Source organism: Pseudophryne corroboree, chromosome 2, assembly GCF_028390025.1.
Source record: "Pseudophryne corroboree isolate aPseCor3 chromosome 2, aPseCor3.hap2, whole genome shotgun sequence".
Taxonomy (NCBI): domain Eukaryota; kingdom Metazoa; phylum Chordata; class Amphibia; order Anura; family Myobatrachidae; genus Pseudophryne; species Pseudophryne corroboree.
Genome location: NC_086445.1, coordinates 130,884,243 through 130,903,297, shown reverse-complemented (window position 1 = coordinate 130,903,297; position 19,055 = coordinate 130,884,243). Strand labels below are relative to the sequence as shown.

The 19,055-nt window shown below is 44.8% G+C and overlaps 1 protein-coding gene across 2 annotated transcripts in view; it reads left to right on the top strand.

The window, feature by feature from the left end:
• The window catches only part of LNX2 (ligand of numb-protein X 2), a 374,999-nt gene that overhangs the window by 325,442 nt on the left and 30,502 nt on the right, over window positions 1-19,055 (top strand). For both annotated transcript variants that reach the window (XM_063951718.1, XM_063951717.1), the window contains 2 exons: window positions 5,019-5,196; window positions 9,326-9,554. In XM_063951718.1, the coding sequence (XP_063807788.1) occupies window positions 5,019-5,196; window positions 9,326-9,554 (407 nt within the window). The remainder of the gene's footprint in view (window positions 1-5,018; window positions 5,197-9,325; window positions 9,555-19,055) is intronic.

The following is a 19,055-nucleotide window of genomic DNA, read 5'->3' as shown; positions in this document are numbered from 1 at the left end:
ATCAGATGGAGATCCCCTGCAGAGGAGCAATGCAAACCTGTTATCCTGTATATTATTTGTTATTATTTATTACCAGTTATTTATATAGCGCACACATATTCCGCAGCGCTTTACAGAGAATATTTTAGCCATTCACATCAGTCCCTGCCCCAGTAGAGCTTACAATCTATATTCCCTATCACATGTACACGCACACATTCACGCTTGGGTACATTTTATTTGGAGTCAATTAACCTACCAGTATATTTTTGTATTGTGGGAGGAAACCAAATACCCGGAAGTAACCCACGCAAGTACGGGGAGAATATACAAACTCCACACAGTTAGGGCCATGGTGGGAATTGAACCCATGACCTTAGTGCTGTGAGGCAGTAATGCTAACCATTACACCATCCGTACTAAAATGCCATTCAGTTATGTTCTATGTCTTATAATGACGTTTATTTGTAAAACATTGTTTTATTATAGACTGACTATTAAAGAAAGACATACTCTAACATTATTATACATATACATTAATATATATAATATAATATATCTGAAATTGTATATTTTGTTACAACCTGGGGTATGTCCATAATGGTTGCAGGGTGTGTATTGCACACAGGCCCAGGGATTATAGTGGGCCCTGCGGCGCGCACCCTGCACCCATGAGAGATTTGCCAGAATGTCTGAGTGCCAATCCCCCACCCTTATACTTACTGCAGACACAGAAGATAGTAAAGACTCTGGGGAGATTTATCAAATCTTAGAGGTGACAAAGTTGCCCATGGGAAATAATCAGCTCCTTACTGTCATTTTTCTAGCGCAGCCTGTAAAATGACAAGTAGAAGCTGGTTGGCTAATACTTTATCTCTCTCTACTTTATCTCTCTCCAATACTTGATAAATGCCTCCCCCTGTGACTGTTCCAGAGTCTTTGCTGTCTTCTGCACATGCGCCATCTCTCCTTAGACATCACTGGAAAAATGGCGCTGTCAGCAACAGGTATGGGTGGGGGGCTGCACAGTGTGTGGGGGTGTGCTGCAAAGGCCCCACTTCCTCCACAAACATTCACTATCTGTCATGTTCCATTATCATATGCAAACTTTGCCAAGTAATAACCTCCTATGTGACCTTACAGTGTCTGTACACCAGCCATATCAAACTCGTGTCTTCCCTGGGGCCACTTTAGGAACCATGAAAAGCTTAAGCTTAGGGGTGACATCATAAATGTTCAAAGTACAGTGCATCCGGAAAGTATTCACAGCACTTCACTTTTTCCACATTTTGTACTGTTACAGCCTTATTCCAAAATGGAATAAATAAATTTTTCCCCTCAAAATTCTACACACAATAATCCATAATGACAACGTGAAAAGTTTTTTTTGAGATTTTTGCAAATTTATTCAAAATAAAAAACTAAGAAATCACATGTAGATAAGTATTCACAGCCTTTGCCATGAAGCTCAAAATTGAGCTCGGGTGCATCCTGTTTTCACTGATCATCCTTGAGATTTCCTACAGCTTAATTGGAGTCCACATGTGGTAAATTCAGTTGATTGGAAATGATTTGGAAAGGCACACACCTGTCTATACGGTCCCACACTTGACAGCGCATGTCTGAGCACAAACCAAGCATGAAGTCAAAATAATTGTCTGTAGACCTCCGAGAAAGGATTGTCTCAAGGCACAAATCTGGGGAAGGGTACAGAAAAATATTGGCTGCTTTGAAGGTCCCAGTGATCACAGTGGCCTCCATCATCCGTAAATGGAAGAAGTTCGGAACCACCAGGATTCTCCCTAGAGCTGGCCGGCCGTCTAAACTGAGCAATCGGGGAAGAAGGGCCCTAGTCAGGGAGGTGAGCAAGAACCCGATGGTCACTCTGTCAGAACTACAGCATTCCTCTGTGGAGAGAGGAGAACCTTCCAGAAGGACAACCATCTCTGCAGCAATCCACCAATCAGGCCTGTATTGTAGAGTCTGTATGCCAGACGGAAGCCACTCCTTAGTAAAAAGCACATGGCAGCCCGTCTGGAGTTTGCCAAAATGCACATCATACCATGAGAATAGTCAGGATAGAGCGAAAGATGAATGCAGCAATGTACAGGATGGATGAAAACCTGCTCCTTGACCACAGACTTAGACGATGATTCATCTTTCAGCAGGACAATGTCCCTAAGCACACAGCCAAGATATCAAAGGAGTGGCTCTGTGAATGTCCTTGAGTGGCCCAGGCAGACCCCAGACTTGAATCCGATTGAACAATTCTGGAGAGATCTGAAAATGGCTGTGCACCGACTCTTCCCATCCAACCTGATGGAGCTTGAGAGGTGCTGCAAGGAGGAATGGGCGAAACTGGCCAAAGATTGGTGTGCCAAGCTTGTGGCGTCATATTCAAAAAGACTTGAGGCTGTAATTACTGCCAAAGGTGCATCAACAAAGTATTGAGCAAAGGCTGTGAATACTTATGTACATGTGATTTCTTAGTTTTTTGTTTTTAATAACTTTGCAAAAATCTCAAAAAACTTTTTTCACGTTGTCATTATGGGGTATTGTGTGTAGAATTTTGAGGGGAAAAATTAATTTATTCAATTTTGTAATAAGGCTGTATCATAACAAAATGTGAAAAAAATCAAGCACTGTGAATACTTTCTGGATGCACTGCACATCACAAATACAAGGCCATAAAAACAGGTCAGAACTGTTACCATAAGACCCTTGCCCAGTAGTAGTAGTCATTGGGGGATTTAATCAATATAATTATTATTATTATTATTATTATTATTATTATTATTATTATAGTAGTAATATTATTATTATTATTAATATATATTATTATTAACAAAGTAAAATATGGGTCCAGATTATATGTAGAGCAAACCTCACCCCCTTCTGCCCTCTTTTCTCAGGCAGCAACACACATACCTGCTTATTTAGACTTAGGGGCTTATGTACTAAGCCTTGAGACATAGAATATGATGGCAGATAACAACCACTTGGCCCATCTAGTCTTCCTCTTTTTTTAACCTATAGAAAAATAGAATGTGACGTAATAAAGTAGATGGAGATATAGGGCTAGATGTATGAAGCAGGGATAAGTGTGGAGAAGTGAGCCAGTGGAGAAGTTTGCCATGGCAACCAATCAGCTTTGACGTAACATTTCTCAAGTGCATTCTATATAATTACAGTATATGTAGCAGCTGATTGGTAGCCATGGCACACTTCTCCGCTCTTATCTCTGCTTCAGCTCTTAACTGTCATTTTTCAAATACAGCCTGTAACATGGCAGTTAGGAGCTGATTGGCTGGTACTTTGGGGTCTATTTACTAAGCCTTGGAGAGAGATAAAGTACCAACCAACCAGCTCGTAACTGCCATTCTTCAAACCCAGCTTGTGACATGACAGTTAGGAGCTGATTGGCTGGTATTTTATCTCCATCCAAGGCTTAGTAAATATACCCCTTAACCTCTCTACGGGGCTTAGTACAAGGTCCCCTCAGTGCTCCTCTCCTCCAGCTGTCCTTTCAGGCAGTTTGTCACTCAATCTGACTCACGGCGTCTTGGTGCTACCTCACTCAGATCTTGCTGGCTGCTGCTTCTCAGCACCTTGCCTCACTGACTGCAAGTGCTGTGTGATGTCATGATGTTACGCCATGCCTTACAAGTAGAAAGCCTACTGAGAAAACCTTTGATGGAGGGTCCTAGTGGCCACACTAGTAACCGTTTGCACAGTTACACAGTGATTCCACTATTTGTCTAATGGGAGGTCCCCGACCAACCCATAGTTTCACCAGTGTGAAATCTTTGGCCGCATAAAGGGTGAATGTTTGACGTGGCTGCGGTACACACTGTGATTTTCATGGCCAAATGGGACATTTCAGAACCAATTACTCATAAATCTCAGTGTATGAACACAGAAGACTGGTGATCACAGTAGATCTCTGATTGGGATTGACCAGATGTTGCCAAACAGAACCTGTTTAGTTAATAACCACATCTGTCTAGTGTTCAACCACACTAATCAGATTCATAACACGTAAATGGCCAAAACTGACTGATCGGGCCAAGTGTCCAACGCCTTAGGCACTTTACAGTAGGTATGTAACACCTAGAACATCATTCTCAAAGTACATTTAGGGGTTGATGTATCAAGCAGTGAAAAGAGTGGAGATGTGGACTAGTGCAGAAGCTGCCCATAGCAACCAATCAGGTTTGAGGAAGCATTTATCAAGTACATTCTCTGAAATAATAGCTGCTGATTGGTTGAAATGGGCAACTTCTCCACTGGTTCACTTCTCCACTTTCTTCATGCGGGGCAGGGGGTGCATAGGAGAGTCAATACAGGTTGAGTATCCCTTATCCAAAATGCTTGGGACCAGAGGTATTTTGGATATGGGATTTTTCCGTATTTTGGAATAATTGCATACCATAATGAGATATCATGGTGATGGGACCTAAGTCTAAGCACAGAATGCATTTATGTTTCATATACACATTATACACACAGCCTGAAGGTCATTTTAGCCAATATTTTTTATAACTTTGTGCATTAAACAAAGTGTGTGTACATTCACACAAATCATTTATATTTCATATACACCTTATACACACAGCCTGAAGGTCATTTAATACAATATTTTTAATAACTTTGTGTATTAAACAAAGTTTGTGTACATTGAGCCATCAAAAAACAAAAGTTTCACTATCTCACTCTCACTCAAAAAAGTCCGTATTTCGGAATATTCCGTATTTCGGATATTTGGATATGGGATACTCAACCTGTAATAGGATCTTTAAAATAAGCAGATATTCCCTTTCATGTTTTTATTAGCTTGCATGTTTCACAGATGATGTAATATTCGTACAACTACATTATAAACCACTGGAATACCATACAGAGCATTGTCTGGGATTAACAGATGTATACATATCAATAGACATACATTACTTGCAGACATAGTTTATGCCGACTCCGGCTGCTGGATCTGTTGGATAACATACTCTTACTTTGACCTTTATGTAATTTTTATCTTTTAGGATCTTGCCCAATGTGTTAAATGCCAGGAAAAGCATATTACGGTGAAGAAAGCCCCAATGGAATCATTAGGCATGACAGTAGCGGGCGGGCGGGGCAGTAAGAGCGGAGAGCTGCCCATCTTTGTGACCAGCGTGCAGCCTCACGGATGTCTTGCAAGAGACAGCAGAATTAAACGAGGTTGAATCTTGTTTTCATTTGTTACAGACAATTAGGACTTTGTGCAATATAAAATGCAAAGTTTGTTAAAACTGAAATGTTATTATTAAAATCTGGGAATACCCACAGCTCATAGGAGGTGAGATCAGAAGTATGGATGGCATCTTCTGTGCAATTACAATGCTTAACAATGTTTTTTTAATGTTAAAATACAGTAAAATAAAAATCTTAAAATGCAGAAACAGGATTGTCAGTTTTGTGAACTAAAATAATAAGACAATGGGGGTCATTCCGAGTTGATCGCTAGCTGCCGTTGTTTGCAGCGTAGCGATCAGGCTAAAAATCAGCATTTCTGCGCATGCGTATGGCCCGCAGTGCGCACGCGCGAGGTACGGGTACAAAGGCCTTTGTGGTTTTGCACAGGTTCTAGCAACGTTTTCATTCGCAGTGGCGGCCGCAAGAAGATTGACAGGAAGTGAGCGTTTCTGGGTGTCAACTACCGTTTGCAGGGAGTGCTTAAAAAAACGCAGGCCTGCCAGGGAAAACGCAGGCGTGGCTGGCCGAACGCTGGGCGGGTGTGCTGTCAAAAGCCAACCCACCAACGTTAGAATCAACGCACACGAAGAGTAACTACAGGGCTGGTCTTGTTTTGCACAAAATGTTTTTGCAGACGCTCTGCTGCACAGGCGTTCGCACTTCTGCAAAGCGAAAATACACTTCCCAGTGGGCGGCGACAATGCGTTTGCATGGCTGCTAAAAACTGCTAGCGAGCGATCAACTCGGAATGACCACCAATATGTACACCTAAATTAAGATATTGAAATATCTTAATTTAGATCAAGGAAGCTGTTATATGAATATTGAATAATTATATAGGTATTTCAGTATATTTTATGTCATTGTTAGAATTTGGATTAGAATCATATGTTAGGTAGTTGTAATTTGAAACTTATTCAATATCTTTTATATGGTGTTTAGAATAGCTGTCACTTTTATGCTCTTTTGCTTATAACTATATTTAGGCATTTGTAGAAGTATTAGAATTTTTTTACTCTATATTTATTAAAGAAAAATGAACTGCGTTAAAAAAAATACAACTCATTGGGGTAAATTTACTAAGATTCGTAATTTCCGAAAAAAGGTCAAAGTTCAATCACGAATGACATCGACAGTGTAAAACTGCAACTTTTTGAATTGATTACGATGGATTTACTAAGCTGTCGTATTCGGGTTTTTCTTTTCTTCCGATGTCGATGTCATTCGTTTTTTTTTACCTATTTTTACGGCAGTGATTAGCAAAACACTGCCGTTTTTTTTTACAATCAATCTCGGCCGGATCTGTGTGATCCGTGCTGGGGTTCTTATTTTTTTTTTTTTTAATTAAACAATGTAAAATCCCCCAAAAAAATGCGTGGGGTCCCCCCTCCTAAGCATAACCAGCCTCGGGCTCTTTGAGTCGATCCTGGTTGCAGAAATATGGGGAAAAAAATGACAGGGGTTCCCCCATATTTAAGCAACCAGCATCGGGCTCTGCGCCTGGTCCTGGTCCCAAAAATACGGGGGACAAAAAGAGTAGGGGTCCCCCGTATTTTTAAAACCAGCACCGGGCTCCACTAGCTGGACAGATAATGCCACAGCCGGGGGTCACTTTTATATAGTGCCCTGCGGCCGTGGCATCAAAAATCCAACTAGTCACCCCTGGCCGGGGTACCCTGGGGGAGTGGGGACCCCTTCAATCAAGGGGTCCCCCCCCCCCAGCCACCCAAGGGCCAGGGGTGAAGCCCGAGGCTGTCCCCCCCCATCCAATGGGCAGCGGATGGGGAGGCTGATAGCCTTTGTTGTAAAAGAAAAGATATTGTTTTTAGTAGCAGTACTACAAGGCCCAGCAAGCCTCCCCCACATGCTGGTACTTGGAGAACCACAAGTACCAGCATGCGACGGAAAAACGGGCCCGCTGGTACCTGTAGTACTACTACTAAAAAAATACCCAAAAAAAGACAAGACACACACACCGTGAAAGTATAATTTTATTACATACATACACACATACATACTTACCTTAAGTTCCCACGCAGGTCGGTCCTCTTCTCCAGTAGAATCCAAGGGGTACCTGTTGAAGAAATTATACTCACGAGATCCAGGGGTCCAGGCTCCTCGGGAAATCCAGGGGTAATCCACGTACTTGACAAAAAAAACAAAACGGTGTCCCGACCACGAACTGAAAGAGGACCCATGTTTGCACATGGGTCACCTTTCCACGAATGCCAGAAAGCCACTTTGACTTCTGTCTAAGTGGGTTTCTTCAGCCAATCAGGGAGTGCCACGTTGTAGCACTCTCCTGATCAGCTGTGTGCTCCTGTCCTCACTGACAGGCGGCACACGGCAGTGTTACAATGTAGCGCCTATGCGCTACATTGTAACCAATGATGGGAACTTTCTGCCCTGCGGTTGACCTAAAGTGACGTCACCGCTGAGCTGAAAGTTCCCATCATTGGTTACAATGTAGCGCATAGGCGCTACATTGTAACACTGCCGTGTGCCGCCTGTCAGTGAGGACAGGAGCACACAGCTGATCAGGAGAGTGCTACAACGTGGCACTCCCTGATTGGCTGAAGAAACCCACTTAGACAGAAGTCAAAGTGGCTTTCTGGCATTCGTGGAAAGGTGACCCATGTGCAAACATGGGTCCCCTTTCAGTTCGTGGTCGGGACACCGTTTTGTTTTTTTTGTCAAGTACGTGGATTACCCCTGGATTTCCCGAGGAGCCTGGACCCCTGGATCTCGTGAGTATAATTTCTTCAACAGGTACCCCTTGGATTCTACTGGAGAAGAGGACCGACCTGCGTGGGAACTTAAGGTAAGTATGTATGTATGTGTGTATGTATGTAATAAAATTATACTTTCACGGTGTGTGTGTCTTGTCTTTTTTTGGGTATTTTTTTAGTAGTAGTACTACAGGTACCAGCGGGCCCGTTTTTCCGTCGCATGCTGGTACTTGTGGTTCTCCAAGTACCAGCATGCGGGGGAGGCTTGCTGGGCCTTGTAGTACTGCTACTAAAAACAATATCTTTTCTTTTACAACAAAGGCTATCAGCCTCCCCATCCGCAGCCCATTGGATGGGGGGGGACAGCCTCGGGCTTCACCCCTGGCCCTTGGGTGGCTGGGGGGGGGGACCCCTTGATTGAAGGGGTCCCCACTCCCCCAGGGTACCCCGGCCAGGGGTGACTAGTTGGATTTTTGATGCCACGGCCGCAGGGCACTATATAAAAGTGACCCCCGGCTGTGGCATTATCTGTCCAGCTAGTGGAGCCCGGTGCTGGTTTTAAAAATATGGGGGACCCCTACTCTTTTTGTCCCCCGTATTTTTGGGACCAGGACCAGGCGCAGAGCCCGATGCTGGTTGCTTAAATATGGGGGAACCCCTGTCATTTTTTTCCCCATATTTCTGCAACCAGGATCGGCTCAAAGAGCCCGAGGCTGGTTATGCTTAGGAGGGGGGACCCCACGCAATTTTTTTTGAAAAAAATAATCACTTTCCCACCCCTTCCCACTGATATACATGCACGGATCTCATGGATCCGTGCATGCCTATCCAATCACGAATAAAAAAAGCAGGTCTGGTTTTTTTTAGCACTTTTTTACGAGTTGTAATTTTTCACGGCAGTGTTTGTTCTTTTTTTGCTTTGCACTTCTTAGTAAATGACCGAGATTCATACTTAAACAGCCGCGTTTTGACCGATGGTGTATTCATTCGTAATTTTTTACCTGAACTTGCAAAAAATTACGAATGCCCTCATCACTGCCGTGATTAGTGCTTAGTAAATTACCGAGATGACACTTTGATGAAAAAACGGCATCTCGGTCAAAATCGGGAGCTTAGTAAATTTACCCCATTGAGTGATGAAAGTAAATGTATTTGTCTCTCCTTACTCGCTAATGAGGTAGACATTATCAGTAGTTTCTACTTATTAGTTACTAGGACATGATTTTAACATACATACAGTATATCTTCCACTATCAGTCTTTAGTGGTTATTGTTAGTAGGTAGTTTATGACCTTTAGTTATGCGTACAACACTGTTGTAAGTACATAGTGGATAAAACTATTAAGATTGACTAATATTATGTTTGCTTATATTTATTTTCCCAGGTGACGTTCTGCTCAGCATAAACGGCATAGACCTGACTAACCTGAGTCACAGTGAAGCAGTGGCCATGCTGAAAGCTAGTGCGGCCTCCTCAGTTATTGCTCTTAAAGCCCTGGAGGTGGAGGTTCTGGAAGAGCAGACACAAGTAAATGAAGAAATGAGCACAATCAGTGAAAATGAGTACGATGCCAGCTGGTCTCCATCTTGGGTCATGTGGCTGGGACTTCCCAGGTAGATAGTAGCATTCTCAGGGGCAAGCACAGAATTTGTTTTATTATTGGTTTGTTTTGTTTTTGGGGGGGGGGGCCTGCGGACCTCCTCCGTGAAGCCTAAGTGCTGGGTGGTGCAGATCTTCCCTCTCTCATTCCCGCTTGAAGAGCTGCCTGTGATCGTGGTGTGCTGCCCAGCAAATGTACGGTGCAGCAGTCAGTGCTTCTGAGTCGGGTGGTAAGCGGAAGCGCTGACAGCTGAACAAGCAGTGGCAGGGCAGCTTTGATCACGAGTGGCCCACAGCTGGTGCACAAGGCAGTCTCCATCTCTGAAAATGTTTTTGGGTCCAGAAGGGTGGGGTTCTGGGCACTCAGAACCCCCCTGCGTGCGCCACTGAATCTGATTGTAAACTGTCAATCTCTCCTTAAATGAAAGCAGAAAGATTGCTCTTAGTCTTCTTATAGGTCTGTCCAGGATATATTTAAAAAGAATATAACAATCCAAAGTTTAATGGTAAAAGTATTAATTGTGCCATTTAGGAATGTAAAAGCATGCACTTTAACCCAGACAACTTTTGCTGCACCACACCACCTTCTCTTCTCATTATCGCTAGGCTCCTAACTTGTATAACCTGTACATTATTCTACTAGTATTCTACTAGTAATTTAACATGATCATGGACTTTTAGGATTCTAGACACATTTTGTACTTCACTGCCAGCAATGGGATGTTCAGCTGAGACTCGTGTGCCACAGGAGGCACACACATATCCTCTGCCACAGTCGGTGGTGCACTTCCAGTGTGACTGCGCAGACCAGTAGCAAGCTTTTGGCTAGGATGTTCCCTGACTTTCCTGTTATCTGGTTCGGGAAGGGGTCCAAAGATGGGCTGAGAAGGGCATGAACTTGTACCCCCATTGGACCTTACCATATTATAGTCCACCATTGCCTTGCCCACAAAAACAGGGCCACAACCTTGTCTCTGCCTCCCTCTTTTTCCCTTAATTCCCCTGTTTATAATATTCAATATCAACATATTTCTTGATTGCCATATTTGATTAGCCACAATAATCTGTGCATATATTTATCCTCATTCTCTATGGACATAATGTGCCTTATATAAGGTATGTTTGTTGTTTTAACGCAAGTAAAAAGAAGTGTGTTAACCCACAATTTTGAGACATTTCTATTTATAACATGTAAAACATTGTTATAGCAGAAGCGAGTCTTGCTTAGGATTTTTATGCTACTATTAATATATAATATTCGTTTTAATTTGTGCCAATTGAAGCAAACAAATGAAACTCGTTTGTTATACATGTGTCTTTGTAAGTAGCACATGAAACATCCTATTTTTGGACTCTCTCAGGGAGTTTTTGCTTTATGTTTAGACATAAATTGGTTGTGTTAAGTCTTCACAGCTATTTATATAGTGCAAATAAATGCTGCATCAGTGAACAATAATGGGCATACCGGGCCTAATTCAGAGTTGTACGCTGGTTGGCCACATTGCGTGTTCAGATACACGCATTCCGGCGGTGTAGTGAGGGTGGCTCCAGTGGAGCGCAAGCTCCGGGTGCCGGAAAAGTTAGAGGGCGCACCGCCACCTGCTCACCCCCTCCTTCTGCCCGCTATACCACACTGACTCGGACTCTGAGACTAGGTAGGGAGCAGGGCAGGTCAGAGGAGTCAGCAGGAGACACTGACAGCCGGCACATGCCGGATCTCTGCCGCCCTCTTTATATGTCACTGTCTGCTTGTAGCTGTGCAGCAGGGTTACTTCTGTCCTGCTACACCACTCTCTGCCCTGCCTGCTGCAGCACCTCTTTCTGCCCCGGCTACTGCAGCACTTCTCTTTGTCCCAGCTATTGCAGCATCTCTCTCTGTTCCAGCTGCTGCAGCACCTTTTTCTGCCCAGGTGCTGCAGCACCTATCTCTGCCCCGGCTGCTGCAGCACCTCTTTCTGCCTCGGGTGCTGCAGCACCCGTCTCTGCCCCAGGCTGCTGTTGCAGCTCCTCTCTCTGCATAAGAAGCTGCAGAGTAACATTTAGAAGCGGCTCTACTATGGCATAACCTCCCCTATATTTTTGGTGCGCTCCTTTGGCGCACACTGTCCCTGTTTAAAACATGACGGGCGCCCAAAAGAAACTTTCACCCTGAGATCCACAAGGTCTAGAACCGACCCTGTCACCAATTTTGGATTTTCAATATTTTTTATTTTCAAATGTAACATGCACCCAATTCAGTATAGGGGAGGGGGCACCGAAACATACCCTTGCTCCGGGCACCATGGCACCTAGCTACGCCTCTGCACGCATCTTCGCCAGTATTCAGTATTGGCCACATCTATGCGGCAGCAACGCATCCCCGTCTATATGTTTGTGAGAGTAACTGTCATGACATACAGTATTTGCACCAGCCCTGCACCTGGTGCACATGGCTCTCTGCAAACGCTCACTTCTGGCTAGCCCGTATTTATGCCTACATGTCCTGCCCTCTGCAAACACCCAGTTGGTGCCCTATTACACCCGCTCAGCAGCAAGTGGTGATGCAGCTGAGATGCATGCAACTCCGGAACATGCACAATGCAGAGAATCACAAGCTCTCTCCTCAAAAGGGATTTGCATGCAACATGGAATAAGCCCCCACTGTGGTCAGCAAATCACTGCTTGTTAAAGCTTATGATATTCTGATTTATGTATATTCTTTAAAAAGGGTTCAGTAGGATTTACCGGTGGCCGGGATGCCTACCATCAATATACCAACAGTGCCATCCCAGCCGCCAGTATGCTGGCAGCGGGGCGAACGCAAGGAGTCCACTTGCGGGCTTGCTGCGCTCACCACGCTGCGGGCTTGGTGGCTCGCTGCTCTTGCCACAGGTTCTGTTCCCACTCTATGGGTTTCGTGGACACCAACGAGTGGGAATAGGCCTGTTTCGACGGTAATCCAGCTGTCAGCATTGCTAGCTGTCGGGTTTTCGGCATCCGTACCCTGAACGCCGGGATCCCGACAGCCACTAAATCCTTCCATTAGGGGAGATGTATCAAATAATTGAGCGGAATATAGTGGAGAAGTTGCCCATGGCAATCAATCAACGTCTAGCTATCATTTATCTCGTCTATAAAATGACAGAAGCTGATTGGTTCCATTAACTGAAAGTAGCCAGCCCCATGCCAATTGACCCCTTTGTCCCAGATTATAATCTGAAGGCCGTGCTGGCAAGGCACAAGGGACTTTACAGCTACAGTATAAATGTTTGGGAACAAATGTGTAATGAAAAGAAAGAATAAGAAACACAATTCTCCAATTATTATAACCAAGACTGACCCCGCTAGAAAAAAAATGTTACACACAGGCTAATGAGCAGCTATTCAGCCTCTCGGCATACGTACGTTTTACCGGTGGCCGGAATCCTGGCTGTCATGATCCCGACGGTGGGGTCCCATCCACCAGTATGCCGGCAGCGGGGCGAGCATGTTCTAGATGCGGCATTTCACCAGACGCTCATGCCAAGGAAGTAATAAGCCATCCCCACACCAGTGATATTTTAAGTAATTAATTACTTCAAGTATGTTATCCCCAAACCCATGCACAAACACTGATTCATTACTAGTAAGGCAAGTAAATCTGTCTTTCACTGAAACACATACTGTGAGTTGGGATCCCCCTGATTGCAGAACATTCTTTAGGCAACAGCCTCTTTTGGGGTAACAGCTAACAGAGGCAGCTGTAAGTAGGAGATGGTGGAGCTGCAGAAAGACAGCTCTATTGAAGGTACCTTCAAAATGTAATAAGTGATAAAACTAAGAATATGCAAATGTATACTTATCTTTGCATCCAGTTATCACATAATCTAGTTCAATTTACACCTAAATGCAAATGTTTTAGTGGTTTCTATGGGTTACAGCATCTAGTAGCAGTTGTAGATACAGGTCTCTGGGTCTGATGTTTGTAAGTAAAGCAATAAAGCAAGCAACGGGGCAAAACCATGTTGTACTGCAGGTGGGGCAGATGTAACCTGCAGGGAGAGTTAGATTTGGGTGGGGTGTGTTCAAATTGCAGTCTAAATTGAAGTGTAAAAATAAAGCTATCTAACATATGTGGGCTACATGCAAAAGTAGCTAATATTTACCCTGCACAGAAAAAATAGAAATGTATTTGCTTCGCTTGCATGGCAACATAGGGGGTCATTCCGAGTTGTTCGCTCGTTGCAGATTTTCGCAATGGAGCGATCAAGGCAAAAATGCGCATGCGCATGGTACGCAGTGCGCATGCGCTAAGTATTTTAGCACAAAACTTAGTAGATTTACTCACGTCCAAATGAAGAATTTTCATCGTTGAAGTGATCGGAGTGTGATTGACAGGAAGTGGGTGTTTCTGGGCGGAAACTGACCGTTTTCTGGGAGTGTGCGGAAAGACGCAGGCGTGCCAGGATAAAACGCGGGAATGTCTGGAGAAACGGGGGAGTGGCTGGCCGAACGCAGGGCGTGTTTGTGACGTCAAACCAGGAACTAAACGGGCTGAGCTGATCGCAGTGTAGGAGTAACTCTCGAGCTACTCAGAAACTGCTAAGAATTATTTATTCGCAATTCTGCTAATCTTTCGTTCGCAATTCTGCTAAGCTAAGATACACTCCCAGAGGGCGGCGGCCTAGCGTGTGCAATGCTGCTAAAAGCAGCTAGCGAGCGAACAACTCGGAATGAGTTACGTGCTTTTTTGCTTTGCTTACAAACGTGAATCAGACCCTCTATGCAGTGCCTTCTCTGCCCTCAGGAGACACCACTTCAAGTTGAGGGAACGTGGAACCTGTTAAGTGACACACTGCAGATGGTCCATCTTCCTGCCACTTTAGAACCTCCTCTTTAAATGCCTGAAATATTTATCCTAGACCCATTTATTTATGACTCATGACAATCGGGCTTTAAGTTCTTTGTTGCGTCCTTTTTATATGCAGTTTTGAGTACACTGGGAAAAGTGTGCCCTTCCAGACAGCAAGGAACATCCCGAAATTGAGGCTCTCCTCCCCTTTTTTTAATTTCAATAATGTCTCAAACTTCTGCTCCTCAACAAATAACACCACATACCTCCCAACATTGGGAGATTCCACACCGGGACAGAGAGTACAGCTGTGGCACACTGGGGGCGTGGCTGCATTATAGTGCGGATGGATATGTTTGCATTCAAACCCCTTCTGCCGCAGGGTAAATATTTCCTAACCACCTGACAATCGGGATAAATGAGTTGATCATTGAGAAGTTCCTTCAAATAAGGAATGTCACACAAAAAATTAGGATGGTTGGCAGGTATGCCACCACCCTCTCCCAAACCTATACCCTAGGTGCACCTGTGCAAATGGAGAAACACTGCACCACCAGAGGAAGTTTGACCCTGTAACAGGCCATTTGGCGTGTTATAATCGAGGCACATAGTCTACATAGCAGTCTGTGTACTAAGCCTTGGAGAGATGTAAAGGACCAACCAATCAGCTTCTGTCCTTTTTCCAACACAATCTGTAACATTGCTTTTAGGAGTTGGTTGGTTGGTACTTTATCTCCATCCACTTAATCTCTCTCCAAGGCTTGGTTCTTAGACCCCATAGTGTCTGGCACCGAGAATCATTTCAATCAAAAAGATTTTTTTCTTCCGTTCCCATTTCAGTAGCTCAGCTACTTGCTCATTGTTATTGCAGCTTTCTGATGAATCTGCAGTTTATAAATGTATTTTTGCTATGTAGTTACTTTAGTTTCAGTTTAATTATTGCATAACGAGAGAATGTAAAATGTGCTGTCAAGATGGAGCTGTTGCTGGTAATGCGCCTACCAGTATCTGCCTGCAGCAAAGTGGCCTGCACTACTTTGCCATTAGTATAATTGATTTCATGAAATGCTGAACGCTAAACTTGCTGCATAAGCAAGAATATTTTATTCCACTTGAAAACATCATTTTTTCCCCCTCTATTTTTACTTTCCATTTACTTCTCCCTGAAAATGTATATTAATGCAGCGTTACATTACACCGAGCAAAGTGTTTTAGTCCCTGCATCTGTGGTTTACTCGACAGTGTAAGGCAATGGTAATTTAGAAAGCTGTAAAATACTTATTCACTGAATTTTTCTTTTTTTGCACAAATGCATGTATATTTTACACTATGCGCTTACATATGTGCACGGAACCAAATCACATTAGTGTAGTAACTTCACTCCAGTGTTTTGCAATGCCATTTACAGGATCATGTATCAAGGGTATGTAGATGGCATCCTTACAGTCAGGGTGCTGGTGGTCACTGGAATTCTGACAGTGCGCACCATACCGCCTGCTGAATCCTGATGGTCACAATACCAAAGTTAAGTATTAGGGTTAGGGTTAGGCTGCGGGAGGGGAGGGTTAGACTGTGGGAGGGCAGGGTTAGCGTTAGGCTGCTGGAGGGGTGGGTTAGGGTTAGGCAGCTGGAGGGGAGGGTTAGGCTGTAGGAGGGGAGGTTTAGGGTTAGGTTGCAGGAGGGGAGGGTTAGGGTTAGGCTGCAGGAGGGTAGGGTTAGGTTGCAGGAGGGCAGAGTTAGGGAGGGGAGGGTTAGGCTGCAGGAGGGGAGGGTTAGGCTGCAGTAGGGGAGGTTAGGGTTAGGTTGCAGGAGGGGAGAGTTAGGGAGGAGAGGGTTAGGGTTAGGCTGTGGGAGGGGTGGGGTAGGCTGCGGGAGGGGAAGGTTAGGGTTAGGCTGCTGGCAGGGTGGGTTAGGGTAAGGCTGTTGAAGGGATGGGATAGGGTTAGGCAGTGTGAGGGATAGGGCAGCAGGAGGGGAGGGTTAAGGTTAGGCTGCAAGAGTGGAGGGTCAGGCTGTGGGAGGGGGAGTTAGGGTTAGGCTGCAGGAGGGGAGAGTTAGGGTTAGGCAGAGGGAAGGGAGGGTTAGGGTTAGGCTGTGGGGGTCTGGGACTCAGGATCGACAGCAAAAAGGTCGACAAACATTAGGTCGACGCCAATTGGTCGACACACCTTAGGTCGACATGGACAAAAGGTCGACATGGAAAAAGGTCGACGTGAGTTTGTTTTGTTTTTCGTTTCTTCGCAGAGCTCGCCATGCTTCGGGCATGGTGCCTTCGCTCCACTACCGCTTCGCTCGGCACAGATTACCGTTCCAATCGTAGTCCACGTGGATCGTTAAGTATGAAAAGGTTCCAAAAAAGAAAAAAATCATGGAAAACTCATGTCGACCTTTTTCCATGTCGACCTTGTTCCTGTCGGCCTTTTGTCCATGTCGACCTTTTGTCCATGTCGACCTAAGGTTTGTCGACCAATTGGCGTCGACCTAAGGTTTGTCGACCTTTTTGCTGTCGATCTGGAGTCTGGATAACAGGCTGCGGGAGGGGAGGGTTAGGCGGCGGGAGCGGAGGGTTAGGGTTAGGTTGTGGAAGGGGTGGGTTAGGGTTAGGCAGCGGGAGGGGGAGGATAGAGTTAGGCTGCGGGAGGGGGGTTAGGGTTAGGCAGTGGGAGGGGAGGGTTAGGGGAAGTGGAAATGTTAAAGCACTTACTTAAATATGTCTGGACTCTGACCATCGGCATACCAACCTGTATCAAAAAGAGACTTCATATACTGAAAAAAAGTATAACATCACTTTAATATACTATGGGCCTGATTCAGAGTCGGACCATGTGCAGATGCAGCAGTGCTGTGTCTCAGTCGCAGTGTTGAGTTAGCCGCAGCCTGATTTGACAGCTGCAGGCATTTGGGAGTGGTTTTGAAAACAGAAGCATGTCGCCGACATTTTTTGGGGGTTACCGAAGCCAGCGACTGCATCGTCGTATGACTCTGCAGCTGGACATTCTGAGTCCCCTCGGTTGCGTAGATGTCCAATGACCCACGCAACAGTCGCGATGGTGATCCAATGCTGCGTCCTCAGATACAGGCAGCAGATCTATAAAGCCGGCAGTGGGTGTCTTGTGTAAATAGACGCCTTCTGCAGCATTTGCATAAACTCTCAGATCCGCTGCGACCGAAGACGCAGCACTGACCCGGATTCCATCCACCTCTGTACAAGGTACAGTAGAATGATCTCTGTTGGACGACTTGCTATTTATCCACAACTTCTCTGTGCAGTTTTATCCTAAAATAGTGTTGGTTTTAGCCTCATTTATGTCTTCATTGTATCATGAGAGTAAGGTGACATCAAGGCTGTCTTTATTACATTTTCATATTTTAATGTGTAGTGGAAAGGAATTCTTTTGATAGTATTATTATTTATTATTATTTATTTATTAACAGTTTCTTATATAGCGCAGCATATTCCGTTGCGCTTTACAATTAGAACAACAGTAATAGAACAAAACTGGGTAAAAACAGACAGACAGAGGTAGGAAGGCCCTGCTCGCAAGCTTACAATCTATAGGGAAATAGCATCAATCCTTGTGTATCTATGCCTAACTATTGCATAATGGTCCACCAGATTGCTAGGTTCTAATGGGTTGTATGATGATACTAGAGATGAGCGCCTGAAATTTTTCGGGTTTTGTGTTTTGGTTTTGGGTTCGGTTCCGCGGCCGTGTTTTGGGTTCGAACGCGTTTTGGCAAAACCTCACCGAATTTTTTTTGTCGGATTCGGGTGTGTTTTGGATTCGGGTGTTTTTTTCAAAAAACACTAAAAAACAGCTTAAATCATAGAATTTGGGGGTCATTTTGATCCCAAAGTATTATTAACCTCAAAAACCATAATTTACACTCATTTTCAGTCTATTCTGAATACCTCACACCTCACAATATTATTTTTAGTCCTAAAATTTGCACCGAGGTCGCTGTGTGAGTAAGATAAGCGACCCTAGTGGCCGACACAAACACCGGGCCCATCTAGGAGTGGCACTGCAGTGTCACGCAGGATGTCCCTTCCAAAAAACCCTCCCCAAACAGCACATGACGCAAAGAAAAAAAGAGGCGCAATGAGGTAGCTGTGTGAGTAAGATTAGCGACCCTAGTGGCCGACACAAACACCGGGCCCATCTAGGAGTGGCACTGCAGTGTCACGCAGGATGTCCCTTCCAAAAAACCCTCCCCAAACAGCACATGACGCAAAGAAAAAAAGAGGCGCAATGAGGTAGCTGTGTGAGTAAGATTAGCGACCCTAGTGGCCGACACAAACACCGGGCCCATCTAGGAGTGGCACTGCAGTGTCACGCAGGATGTCCCTTCCAAAAAACCCTCCCCAAACAGCACATGACGCAAAGAAAAAAAGAGGCGCAATGAGGTAGCTGTGTGAGTAAGATTAGCGACCCTAGTGGCCGACACAAACACCGGGCCCATCTAGGAGTGGCACTGCAGTGTCACGCAGGATGTCCCTTCCAAAAAACCCTCCCCAAACAGCACATGACGCAAAGAAAAAAAGAGGCGCAATGAGGTAGCTGACTGTGTGAGTAAGATTAGCGACCCTAGTGGCCGACACAAACACCGGGCCCATTTAGGAGTGGCACTGCAGTGTCACGCAGGATGTCCCTTCCAAAAAACCCTCCCCAATCAGCACATGATGCAAAGAAAAAGAAAAGAA